General features: G+C 34.1%; 1 protein-coding gene across 1 annotated transcript in view; it reads left to right on the top strand.

Moving 5' to 3' along the window:
* LOC145691855 (alpha-tocopherol transfer protein-like) overlaps nt 1-13,029 on the top strand; it is a 32,586-nt gene extending 19,557 nt beyond the window's left edge. The window contains exons 5-6 of the mRNA XM_081767167.1: nt 7,426-7,534; nt 12,790-13,029. Coding sequence (XP_081623293.1) covers nt 7,426-7,534; nt 12,790-12,941 — 261 coding nt within the window. The 3' untranslated portion in view covers nt 12,942-13,029. The remainder of the gene's footprint in view (nt 1-7,425; nt 7,535-12,789) is intronic.
* The last annotated feature ends 1,847 nt before the right edge of the window (nt 13,030-14,876 follow it).

Genomic DNA, 14,876 nt, shown 5'->3' with positions numbered 1-14,876 from the left:
AGATATGTAAGCACACACATTGGTCTAATGTATTTTGGAAGACTCATGTTCTCTTACTCGCTGATAAACGTGTTTAATGTTACGTTTGTCACGTACAGAACCTTTAAGAGAAGTTTGTTCGATCTGGAGAAAAATCTGTGAACACGCTGAAAAAAAGAAAAAAGCTGGAAGTGGTACGTTTCGTCGCTGATTAAATATCCGAAATGTTTTAATTAGTCCAAGACAGGTTGTAATTTATATAAGTGGTACGTTTTGTCGTGGAATACATGTCAGAAATGCTTTAATTAATCCATGACAGGTTGTCATTTATGACAGGTCGTCAAAAGTGGTACGTTTTGTCGCGAAAATGCAAGTGGTACGTTTTGTCGCTGGTACGTTTTGTCGGGACACCATCTAAATGTTGTAAGAAAATCAATACACTTACAAAACGGTTTTCGTTAAAAAGTACCAGAAATGTATTTCATTTTTCGTTTCTTGTTCTAAATGACCAATATACCGCACAAAAGTTTGCTTATGACAAAAATAGAAAAATAGTCCTGCTTTTTATGTGGTGGAAATAGGGGAAACCATACAGTTATTGGCACTTTAAGGATTTGTTTTCATTCATATCTTTATAACAGACTTATTTTATAACATATACTGGCGATTTTTTAATATATACTTTCTGGGAATCTCTAATTGAATAGTATGTTGAGAAATTACAATACAAATGTAAAGTTTGGCAATAAAAATATATTTTGTAATGTGACAATGATCTTACAGTTATTGGCACTCAAAAAACAGTTATTGGCACCCAATGAAGACAGTTATTGGCACCATTATAAAGCATACAGTAGAAGATACGATTGAGAGAAATAAAGCTTGTAGGCCTGACTGGAAGTAATATCAATTATTATATGTATTAATAGACAAGAAATAGACATTTTAGACCTTGAATATTATGAAGTAAAAACAAATTGAAACCGGGGAATGCACAACATATTTTTAAAATTAAATAAACGAGAAATGCACAAACAAAATTGTATGTTTCAATGATTTATGTCAATCCGTTTCATTAATCTCGTCCTCATCTGAGACCACATTCACTGTCATCCTGTAGAACGTAGCATCCGTGACACAACTCCATCTTCTATGTCTTCTGGTATGTGTTCCTTATGGTACTATGGAATGCAACGACTGTGATACTTGCTGTGGCACAACTTGCATTCAAGATCCATCCTTCCCGAAAAGAATAGCTGAAAACAGTGTTTGAAGGATATTACGTTGCTTCTCGCAGCTGATGACGAATCGAAGTTCAGCATCCTTGTGAGCGTTCCATTTTGTAATGATTCAGTCAGCCCTTTGTCTGTTTCGAGGTTAGAAGTTGAAGGACCGCTTATCTCCGTTGAACAATCGAGATAGACCTCATGCTTTGATTTCTTTGCAGATGCTTTTCCTCTGCGTTTTAACTCCTGTTCCTTTCTCTTAGACATCTTCCTTGTTTGCTTTCTGATCTTTTTCTTGTTCAGCTAATTGCTTCTTCATTTTTGTCGTGCAAAATAGCTTGATATTTATGAGACGTTATTATAAACGGCAGTCTTTCTACACTTCGTTTCCCCTTTCTCTTAGGAGTTTCTGGCCATACTAAAACATCTTGCAGCAACGGGTGTTCGGTCTTTAACTTTTTTGAAGTTGAGCCGGAATCTTTTTTTAAAGCATTTGCATCTGTAGTACTGCCATTGATAGGTGTACTAGGGTTTACTTCACAAAGAGTATGAGCATCACTAGCAGTATCTGAGTGGTTGAAATCATTGAGTTGGATACATGCAGATGATACAGGTGAACCTTGCTGATTGTTTGTCTCTCCAGACTGAAGATTAACACATCTCTCTACCGAAGACTTAGACCTACTATTATCTATAAAATGTTGAAATAAGCGATACAGTACATGGGATTCTTCGTTCTTATTTACAAGGACTTGTTCATTGTCAACTTCCTGAAGTCTTCTCATTACATCAGTTCCTACTATACTTTCAAACTCGGTTCTGGTTAATACTACATCCTTAGTTTGCTCATTAACACCGCGTATTTCTTGAACTTTTTGTGTTGGTTTTGCAACGCATTTAGTGTAATCTATGTCGTTGGGATCAAATGGGTGTAAACCGCATGCCCTAAATCCATTTTGTATAATAGATGGCGAAATGTAAGTGTCAACTGCTTGTTTCAACAGAGGAGCAAATTTAGCTTCCGTCAGAGACTGCAATTGATTATAAAGTTGCCACTCTTGTACCACTTGCTTCCACCCATACTTCAATGGTGTAAATACGGCAACGTCAGCAGGTTGCAATATTCTTGTAGAATTGGGGTACAGAGCAATGAGTTCAATTTGAAGCTTGCAGCAAAGTTCGCTAAGTTGGTAAGATGAGTTTTATGACCGTCCACAAAATATATAATCGGGAACTTGACATTTTTCGATTTTAATTACAGATACAACACATTACCTATCTATCCATAAAAGACTTCGTCTTTCATCCACCCCTTCTCACTGCGACCGATACCCTATCTTTTAGACACAGATAGAGCCACATCATTAGGCACACAAACATAAGGGAAAATTATCATTGGGGTGTTACGTCACCTGCAGCACTGAAAGTAAACATAACTGTTAAAGACTCCTTTGCATTTTCGCGTGTCTACACCGTACACGTTACTTACTTCTTTTTTCCGCTAACACCTTTCCAGTTTTCGGGCAAAGCTAAAAGTTAGTATCATCACCACTGTAAACACGTGTTGCATCCTGCAGAACATCTGTAAGGTTATTGGCTTCAAAATACTTCTATATTATGAAACCATGATCTTATGTCGTTTTCTGTTACACAAAAACTCGCACTTGTAACAGATTCGCACGTTCTTTCCGCAACCTTACGATTTGTTTCAAAGAACGATTTATACCATCCATCTCCCGGCATGTTATTTGGAAACGGATTAGGACGAGGATGTTTCACGAGAAAGCCCTGAACACTTTTAAGAATATCCTGTTTCTTTCTGGGAAAACTCTTTTCAGCACATTTTATTAACAATTCCACCAACAATGGTTCTCCCTATTCTAAAATGGGTCGTGGTCCGGAAGATGATTTCACATCTTGATTTCTCAGATGGATTTGTAATGTAGACCGAGGAACGCCATACTGCTTCGATGCTGTCTTTATTCCTACACCTTTTGATATTGCTTCAAGGGAAGCACTTCTCTGTTATAGTGAATATCTTTTTCTTCCAATCTTTGGCATTGTGTGCCGATTTCTGCAACAATAAGAAAACGTTTTGTAATTAATTTTATATGAAATAATTTAAGTTTGACATTGATCTAGGCCCTACCATTTTAAAAAAAAGTAGAAACTAAATGTCCATGTTGCTAACACCAACAATGTCCATAACCGTCCAGACGTTTGGGACTAACGTTTTGAATCTCACAGCAGACTTTTCTTTACCGGAGTTTCTTTACACCGTTATTCACATTGACTTAGGCTAGCTCGCCATTGTTAATAAATATTCTTGTGTCTGACCACGCGCACTTCATGGCCGACTAGCTGAGTTTTGAAAAATATTTTCTTGCTGTAACTCAACGTTCAAACTATTATAATAAATTTTGATGGTGGGCTAACTCTGTAACTCAGCCGGATGGGCCAAACTTTGCCAGTCCGCCCCTGGACTAGACTACATGAACAAATAATTTCAATAGGCATATTAGACATATTTCATTACCAGAACCTATTCTGCTGCAAATTCCTACAGTCATTGGCATGGTCATTTATACAGTTCTTGGCACTGTACCAATAACTGTTACTTATTAGAGTAGGAAACCAAAATTTTGACCAACAATAGATGTGGAGATGGAAAGCATTATCGGACAGTTTTCAAGCTATTTTATTCTTCAGCATCAGAGACAGTGATTGGCACTCTAGTGCCAATAACTGACATTTTATATTTTCATTCGTACAGTTATTGGCACCCCATGCATTCACTCAAAGGACAAACAAATCGGTTGAAAATGTACCATTGGAATAATTAGTAGACCCAATTCCTCTCGTGCAAAAAATATTAAAAGATTTTAAACAATAGCAAACTAATTACATTTTTCTTAAGCTGATAGATATCCTTAACAAAAAGTATAAGAATTACCTGCAAAATTGAAAAATCCAAATAGCTTCCACTGTCGACTAGAGTTTGCCTCCAACTGAAAGGTTCCCGGCAAAACAAACAAAGGGAACGCGGGCAGAGAGGATTAAGCTGCCAGCTGCAGGAAATTTTTACCAATACGTATTCATTTTTCCTTAGTAAAGAGAAAAAACTAAGGAAAGTGCCAATAATTGTCAGAGTGCCAACGACTATATGGTTTCCCCTACGAGGGAACAGAATAACTCAAAACTATACTCGGCTTGAAAACACAATGAGACATTCAGGGACTTGATAACATCAAACTGATGCTGGATCCTGTCTCTTCGCAATAGTACCGTACCTATTTCGTCAAGTGCGCACTTCGTGAAATCACGATCCTTCACCAAACAACAGGAGGGGAAAATAGGAGTGAAGGACTTTTTTGCCTTTAAGGACAAGACGTAATATCGACATTGAATCTACTAACTTCAGAAGTCCGACAAACGAGGCTACGATTTGAATGTTAACCAGCTTTAGTCGTACTGTAATAAATGCAATTGTGTTAGGTATTAAAAAATGAAAAGCTTTGTAACTATTAACAAACTCGAAAATGGGTTACAATGAAAATAAAATATTTTCTTATATGTGATTATATATAGTAAGATACTATCTTAAATATTTTGACTAATGGTGTAGTAACTTTGAGGTCTAAAATTAAAAGATACAATCGTCAGAGCAATGGTGCAACAATGCATGCTTGATGATATTTGATACTGCCTTCATAACATCAATAAACGCGTCAAAATACCTCACCTCATACGGGAATAGTTGCTCCACATGTCCACAGTTGAATGATGACATTCCGTTAGGGACCCCATTATGATCATTATGATTTTCAGGATCTTCAGAAGGTCATCCATTAGCTCCGTAGTGTGTGTGTGTGTGAAGTGCGCCATTACACCTCCTATATATTGGAATGTCATTACGGATCACGTTCACCCATTTATTTCGCCCATATTTCCAGTTGGCAATGAAAATGTTCCAATAGTGAAGCTCTCTTTGTCAGAAGGCCAACATTGTGCTGTTGTGGGTCTATGAGCACAGTAATCAGTGTCAATTCATACAATGAACGTCAAATTCACCATATCTTAATCCAGTTGAATACTTTAAGATGTCATTGAACTTCAGATTCAAGCTTCTTGACCCTTCCGAGGAATTAAAAGAGATTAATTGACCTATGTGTGCAGATATGGTGCGCCATGCCTCCAACTATCTAAGCAGATCGCATTGCTTCTACGCCGAACCATATTTTTGCTCTCCTGAATATGTAATGTGAACATCACGAAAGTTACGTAGGTGGTCATATTCTGTCTGGTCAATATGAAGTGTGTCTACATACATATCTACACACATACATACGCGCACATGCACACATACATAGAGGAAAGTAATACTAATATGGAATCATTGCATCATTTTATTAATACAAGAAGCAAGAGAACCATATCATTATTTTAAGTTAAGACATCGACAAGTTAGCTTATTATTAATCTAATTTGTAATATTTATGACTTTTGTCAAAAGATGGATATATTTTCAATTAAGTCGACGAAACATTTCAATACAAAAGGCTTGAAAAACATGATAGGGAAATTTATGGGCACTGATTGCTTACAAGTCACCTGAACTAAATTTTGTAAAACTTGTTCTTCTTTTTTTGTCAAGTTGATGGAGGTCAAGAATGGAAATGAAATATTTAACTTATCATTCTACGAATAACATCTTAAAGAAGACAGGTTATTAATGAAAGTAAATTATTATGAAACAATTAGTTGTGTGAAAACATGCATGAAAACGAGAAAACCGTTAACAAACCCACGGACACAATGTTTTCAACCACAAGTTCACATGGTCTGAGTTCCATACCAGGGACCTCTGATCCAAAAGGTGAGATCTCTACCATCTTTTGCTTGCATTGTCCATCATGATCACATGGAGAAAAACTATATCATTCAATAGGCTATGAGTTGCTACGAATTACCCTTTTCTCACAAAATAATATTGAAACCAATAAAAATGCTTGCTAGAAGTAGCAACGTTGCTCGCAAACATTTTCCATCCGTATAAATGCGGACGGAATATCCATCTAAGTTTTAGTCGGACGGACAAAAGGCGGATAATGTAAAGATACACTAACACCTACAGCATTGATAATACCTTCTGTGATCAACAATATTTACTGGGATTATTACCGTATGAGCAAACAAATCTGAGGGAACCTTGTTATTCGAACTGTAAAACATATTTTTTTTAGAATGTTCTTCTAGTCTCTCATTTACCTTCTCCCGTATTGGCTAATACTCTTTCAATGCAAAACTGATAAGCAACTGAATCACTAGAAAAGTTTTTTCTATATGCACTTCATATTCCATAAAGTGGTTTTCCACACTACGCGCAAAAGGAAGTTCGTGATGTCTCGTCGCCATAAACCAGCTATGTATCAGTACCACTACTTTTACAACTTTCAATAAAAGATGATTGAAGGAATTATTCTCCACGTCTGGTAGAAAGTTTAATAAATATACATGTTTCTACCTTCATTACGTTTTAATCGTTCATTAAAATACGAATGAATTATCTGAAAAGATTTATAATTCGGTGGATTTATGCCATAAGGAATATTGTTTCAAACAAACACAGAAATGAAATATTTATTACAGCTAATTCTAACAGATTTTATGTGACTACTGCTAATCACTGGTAAGAGCTGGTATTAGAAATGTATTATCCAAAATTCATCATTCTGAAGAGGTGGTTGGTGGTAATTCCGTTAAATTTACGGTAATTACGATATTTGAAATCAATATGAACATAAATGAATATAAATGTCGTTTGAAATGAGTATAAATCTGTTCTCATGTATAATGACTGTTACGAATCTTCATAATAAATTATACGTATATTCGCTCTAATCCCTAATTAGCTGCTCACCATATGGGATAATTACCTCAGCTCTCCTTCTCTCGCCTACATTAATTTGTTTTAAATTATGTTTCCTCCTGGAAACAATACAAATGTTAACTTTATTTTAGTCGGGGCTGGATAGAAATGACACGTACTATCTAGATGAAAACTTTAAATTTTGTTGACATTAACTTGTTTCAATGTTACTAGAATTTATTTTATTCTGTTTACAATGTTAAATAATAGTAAAGTGACATATAATTATATCTGTGCTAATGTATGATATCAATTAAAAGTATATATAATAAATTTTCATAACGATTTCAGATAAAAATTCTCGGCAACAACTATCAAGAAGAGCTTTTTGAGTTGGTCCCTCCAAAAGTGTTGCCTGATGAATTTGGAGGAACTGCAGGACCACAGAAAAATCTTAACGGTAAATCTTATTCTGTCTCTTATAAATATACCATATACAATTCTTTCCTCCTTTGTTATTATAACGAAATAATGTTTTAGTTAACTTTTCTGTCTCTTTACTAAAACTCTTCTTTCTGAGACCTTGATTTGTTTAGAATAAATGTGTATGAATGACAAAGATTGCATACTGACCGAGGGAAATACAGTACTTTTGTTATGTTCTCGTATCTGCTTTCAAATGACAAGGATAGAAAAAGCGTTTGCCTTTTCCCTTTTGTTCAAGGAGATAAAAACGCAAAATGAAGGAAAATGCTTTGGACATATATCGGTTAGGAGTGAGTGTAAACCAACTAGAAACACAAGGTTATAATATAAAAATTAGGCCTCATGGAAAGACACTAAATCAATTTACGTGCCCGACGATTGATCAATTTTATCAATGTGAACGATAATCTGAAAACATAACTAATAGAACTTCAACTGACCAAAGCAGTGTATATATTTTTAAAGTTATACACAAGACACGTCTACTTTCACTTGCATTCAGATTTTATATAAGCTGTCAAAGTTGGATATTTCTCTTATATAGTGTCTGAGAAAGTCTATGATACATAGCCGAAATTGTAATACAGATATATAATCTTAAAAATATATACACTGCTTTGGTCAGTTGGAGTTTTATTAGCTACCTTGAATTTACCAAAGCTGCAATGAATAATTTACAAGTTGAAAACATAAGTATATTTTGCAATCTCTAGCATAGATGCCAAAAAATAGATCCTAAGATTCAGTACTTGAAGTACCAAACATGGTCTCAAGGTACTACACAAAATATCACTTTAATTGGAACAGCATAACACTTACTTGAATTCTCGAGATCCTAGTGAGGCCACTGTGATAAAAATTTGTAAACTTTCTAGGTTGTCGTGGACAATTTTTGGGACTGTTCTACCAGATTGCAGCAAGTTCTATGGTTGAAATTATTTCGCCAAATTCTAACTCTTGGCTGTACAATTAGAAAATAAATGCATGTTGGATGAGCTACTATTTGCTAATCAAATGAAAATAATGAAAATTTAACAAAACACCAAAAGGTCTTTCGGCGGATAGGAGCCTCTCATACGTCTGCGAAGATCATTTATCCGACGCCATCGACAAAATAACCAAGATTCCAAGATTCAAACAGTTTTGATCTATTAGCTGTGTGTGTGGTCAGAAGAATTATTCTAGTCAATTAAATTGAAATTAATTGGTAACATCTAGAATTGCTTATTTAAACAATGGTTTTAATCAAGACGAATCTTATGTGTTAATAGTTTTCTTGCATATTTTGAATATATAAAAAAGTAATTAATTTGTCTAAAGCAATGCGTCTGCATCTGTCTGATCTCTATGTCTAGTCTTTATTATTTTTTTCTGACATACATGCGTAGATAAATTAGCTTAACCTTATTTACATGATTTAATTGTTAAAAGACAGAAGTCCAAGAAAATAAATAAAACTTCGCATTACGAAATTTGAATCAACGTATATAATGCTTCAATAGTTTCATGTAGTAGGATTGCTGGTAGTATGCTTTATTTTTTCACATATCAAAAATGAAAAAGTGCACATCCCAGTGGCTGAAGTGTTAGAGATTGGAGCGATCTGAAAACATACATTCGGGACATTCGAAATGAAATGAAATGAAATCTTTCAGTTTTACGTCCCCGTTTATGCCGGCTAGGTTAAAGGAGACAGTGTTGATGGGGAATGAATGAAATTGTTGAATGAAGAAAGTGAGAGGAAACGGAAGAACCCTGAGAAAATCCACGCACATGGTGCTTGTTCACTTGGTTTGAGCGAGAATCGAACCAGTACAGGACTTTAGAGTTCGATTCGTATGGAAAACCATACCATTGAAATCTTGTGAACTGTCGTAGGTCGAGTTTAGTATAGGCCTATGACTGATTTTTGACAAAAGGGTTACATACTTATTTAACTGAAAATCATTTGTCTAAAAGTATTCTAGAAAATAAACAAAGTTAATGAAAGTTTTCAATGATCACAAAATAAGCGTTCGAGTGTTGCTCTTTATCTAATACAGTGTTCAACAATGATTGGACATGCAAATATTCTCACCCGTAGGATTTTTTGCGCACAATATCGTTTGAAATTCTTTGAAAAATGTGGATATACTACATTAATCCTATTATGAAACAACGCATCCAAATATTTACTACTGTCTTTTGTATTTTACATTTTATAGTAAATAATAGAATGCGTTATTTGGAAGTATTCATGTATGAAATCATTAGGATATTTGACATAAATTCATTAAGAAACAAGAAGTACTACAATATTCGGGTTAAGTGAAATCTTGTTTTTAAAGTGGGAATCGTTCCTATTTGTTGATATTTCATAGGAACTACCGTATGACATGAACCATGGATTTTTCTATCGAATGGTTCACAAAGGCGATACTTTCATCTCACCGAAGAGATTGTAATCTCATTGAGAGGAGATTTTGCATTGCAGTCTTCATACTATCATGCAAGATTCTTGTTGTTGGGAACTACTCATATCCCTCTCTCCTGCATGCACTACAAATATGATAATCAATGAAGACGAGACAATAGGATGAATAAACTACCTTGCCGTGACATAATTAATCGTGCAAAACTATCCTGTAAATGTCTTACGTATATGCCACAATGTTATCGCCACACTATCAAACTGTCCAGGATGCACTGTCAATGAACTAGGAGACAGTACATCCTTTCAAAGCATTGAATTATCGCTTCAATCATGATTTATACCACTGGACCCAGGGTTCGTGCAGAGTGAAGATTAGTTAATGGAAGGTGCTATCTCTTCTTCGTCACAATTCAAATAGTTATGTATAATTACATACCGTTGACAGTCTTGGTCCTAAGTGATCGACCGCATAGCAGTTTCACAATCTCAAAGAATATTGAACAGAATGTGGAGTATGCTTTTATGGGATATACCTACTTCCGTAACTAACGTATAACATCCAATTATGATTCACCTTGGACAAAGAAGAGAAAATATTATATAGTTTTCCCTTAAGAGTTCCATGAACGTGCATTGTTTTGAACGATTATCCTGAAACATCTACATTGCTCACGTTATTTTCGATATGGCAATACCTCGTCACTATATACTTCAAACAGCCCGTAACATAGTCCTATTCACTAGGTCTACCTGTTCATTTTTTTTATTTGTGCATCCTGTTCCATTTTCGTGAACAATTCTTTACCGTGCTTCACATCACTTTCTGTACTACATGATATTACAGTACTGACTGGATGATATAGAACCGTTCTCACTTGCCATACTTACTCTTCTAACCTTCCGTAATCTTTTACTAAACACCTGTGACTTTGCGATCCATGGCTATCGAGAGCCATCAGTGTTATAGCCACATTTGACGCGTTCAATATACAACTGAATGTTCACTTTTGGTCACTTTGGACATACTTCATCTTTAAAATATCTACTGAAGCTCGTTTCCGAACTTACAAGACTCATGTCCAGATATTGTAAATAACCATAATGTAGAAAACTGTTATTCTTTCCATAACGTTAAGTGTAAAGTACAAATTGTACGTATCTTTTTCCAACAACTTTGGTAATTAAATTTGATTTCCTTGTGCTATGAACTCCTCATTTCATCAATCTGTTCTAATTATAAAGGCAAATGCCCCAAGCCTATACTCTAATTATAATAGGAAATATAATTATTAATAGAAACTAGTTATGCTAATGGATCTTGCCACTTGTGCTTCTTTGCTTGCTTTACACTAATAAAAGATAACGTTTTGCAAAAAAAAAGAAAGAAAAAAAGAAAGAAAGGAAGAAAGAAAAATGTAGATTTAAGTATATATTATTTTATTGGAACTTGAAAAAAATATTATTCAATTTAATTATTCCAGAATAGAACATAGGTGGAAACCATATTTAGATGAGAATATTAACATATATATATGCACGTCTATAGTAATATCTAGGTATGTTGTGACAGTTCAAACGTAAATTAAGTGCAACTTCAATTTAATCATTTCAAATGGATACTGATGATGCTTAACATAGTTAATGAATTACCATTTGTTATTAGGACAAGGGTAGTTATCATGGTTAGACTTAAGACCTCAGAATTCGAGCATTAAGCATTGAGGGCTTCCAATTACATATTTAAGAAGTGTTGCAAACACCAGTGCTTTTGCTATACTCGGAACTATTTGAGATATCAAATTGTTGTAAACGCAATTTTGATCTCTACATCTTTTGAATGTCATCCATATGACTAGATTTGATAGCTATCTAACCTTTTTTAGTAGATTTATAAATCAAGTTATATTTTGAATCTCCTATGACTTCTAACCAATTATTCGAAATGTATCATACAATGATCATAATATTAAATACAAGTGTCTTTGCATGTGTCCTGTATGTCCTATTTACCATATTACTCTTGTAAAGTTCTCAAGATTTCAGATATTTGTGATGCTGTAGTATTCGTCGTTCATAACAGTGAATAATAAATATGATACAGTACAGTTTCGTCTAACACGTAAATTTGAAATAAGTAATAATATGGCGTAGTACTATTTGAAAGAAAAACAATTTTATGTTTAGTAAGCAAAACTATTAGTATGGTGGAATTGCAGATTATGCCAAACATTTTCTCCCTGTTGGCATTTTTATCGTACTAACTTCCAGCATCTTTTTACCGATTCCTTAAATAGTCATAATTGCAATTCAAGATAGTTTTCTCTATCAACATGACAGTTCAAAACATAGATAATAATAACATACTATATAATTACATTTATCTGGAAGAAGATATGAAATGGATATTTACTGAAAGTGTTCTGTAGTGTATATGTATCAAGCGTTATGCTAGTCACGAAAGCTTTGCTTACAAATTAATTATGTTTATCCATCTTAAGTACTACTAACAACCTTATTATTTTTTTATTAAATTTTAGTGTTTATAGAATACATTTATAGCATATTCATAACACAAGCATTCTTAGAAGAAAATAACATCTTTGCAGAGTTAATATTAGTTAATTTATTTAAGTTCAAAAATCATTCGATAAATTGATAGGCCTATTTTGAAGTAGAAGCAATATGAGTGTTATCCAAACTTCAACTATTTTTCTAAATACAAGATATACGGAAGTAAGTTAACGATCTTATAAATCTTATAAAAATTAACCATTTTGGTTTTATTTGTATGTACTTACTGTGTTTTTAATTTGTAGCTCGATGGAATGAAGAGATAGTACGGCATAGAAAATATTTACTGAGTACTAAACATTGGAAAACAGAAGAATCCAAACGTCCTGGAACACCTAAGACATACGAAGATATCTTTGGAATAGAAGGGAGTTTTAGAAAATTATGTGTAGACTAGACAACATTAACATTCGCTAGTTGTAACGTCATTTTGTAAAAAGTTCTCATGACATGTATAATAACAAACATCACATTAAAATAAAAGTTTGTAATACTTGACAAACGCATATGTTTCCTTACTCACTCACTACATCCATAGATGATATGAAATAACACTGGTGAAACACTTTCCTTCCACATGAAATGTGAATATAGAGAGGATACTCATTTTAATTTAAACCCATTAGAGTGTTTTAGACGGCAGGTTGATTATAACGTCAGTGTTGGTAATGCTGTTAGCAGTATGATTGTCATCGGACAACGCGAAGTGTAGTACGAACCCCTAATCTCTGAATAATTTACAAGTATTTGTAGTGCTAAAGTGGCACCATATAACGCCTATTACTTAAAAGGGATGCTATTTATTATAAAAGCGATTAGTTTTCCCTCTTCTCGCACGCTGAGTTTAGTTGATTATGGGTTTAACGTTCCTTTCAAAAGCGAGTCTATATGAGACGGGACCCACTGATTAACGTGGAATCCAAACCACATGAGCAGGGATTCTCTCACATTAATTCCAACCCCAAACTATACAATTAAGAAATCACACGTTATCTTTTATAGAAATGTAGCATGCATTACAGAACTTTCACAAAAATATTTTATTTATAATGAGGAGACGTGCATTCACTTCTTTATTATCTGTCCATTTCAATTCCAAACAGAAAAGTTGCTTGAAGGTCCTAAAAATCCGTACGCCATATTTCGCTAAAGTCGGATGATTTTATGTTATGAAAACAACTGGAAACTTTTTCATTTTTAAGTAGCAGTGTAGGTAAGGATGGTGGGTAAAGAATTTGGCACTTCTCGCCAACTTCAAGGATTGGAGTTTGATTGAGAATCCCAAGAAATATGCTCACAGCATTGCGCAGAACAGTAATAAATTTGTGCAAGTAGTGGGGATAATTGTGAATGCTGAAATATATGTGTCACCATATTAGATAAACATCTAATATTCATTTTATGAAAGATACTTTTGATCATTTTCTAAATTGAAGAAGGGCTTATTCACCTTCCAGATTAGAAGGAATATGGAGGAAAGGATTAGAAGGAATATTGGAAGGATTAGAAGGAAAACTCATTCATGACCGTTTTCACTCCCAAGTACTGCTGAATGCGAAAACAATCATAAGGAAATTTACATAATATTCTCTCAAAGTCGAATAATTTTACACAATCGTGAAATTTAAATTGCAATCTTAAGGACAAGTTACCCATCCTTTTAGTATCTTCCAATTCCGTTCCATTAAAAGGGAATAATTAGGCAGCTGCAAATAAACTGTACTCCAAATAATACAAAATTAAAATATTTTAGTACAAAAAATATTGATTCCCTTCAATGACAACGTCAATAGTAAGACTATTTCTCTTTCTCACAATAAGGCAATGGTCAACGTATAGCACACGCTATATACTGTATTGAAAATAACATTTTTTATATAAAAAAAACTAGATAAGAAATTTTTTAAAAAATCTTCAAATTTTAAAATAATCCAAAAGGAAGCTCAAGGAATAAGAGAGGGAGAAACATAATATACATACAAATCAGTTTTAAATGCAATACTAGCGAAGCTTAAAGTAAACGTCATAAAGCAGAGAACTCAGAGAACGTTCACTATATCCATTGCACGAAAGTATTTGGAGACTAAAGCTATGACTGTCCACTTAGAACTGAATAATATTATTAAAGTAACTCAGGCATTTTCTGAGGACTGAGTGTTTTGGAGATGCCAATAAAATGTGCTTAAGGCATAGTGGGAAGACACATTCACCAAACAATAACGGCTAGAGCTACACAATAAATACGAATGCGTCAAATGACACTGTCCGATATGCAATCAACGCAAGATTACATTATCTCGTGACAGGAACGTGACTAAGTCTTCCAATTTCC

This window comes from Thermobia domestica, chromosome 8, assembly GCF_964235325.1.
Source record: "Thermobia domestica chromosome 8, izTheDome1.hap1.1, whole genome shotgun sequence".
NCBI lineage: Eukaryota > Metazoa > Arthropoda > Insecta > Zygentoma > Lepismatidae > Thermobia > Thermobia domestica.
Note: the sequence above shows the minus strand (reverse complement) of the source record. Positions and strands in the feature narration are given on the sequence as shown.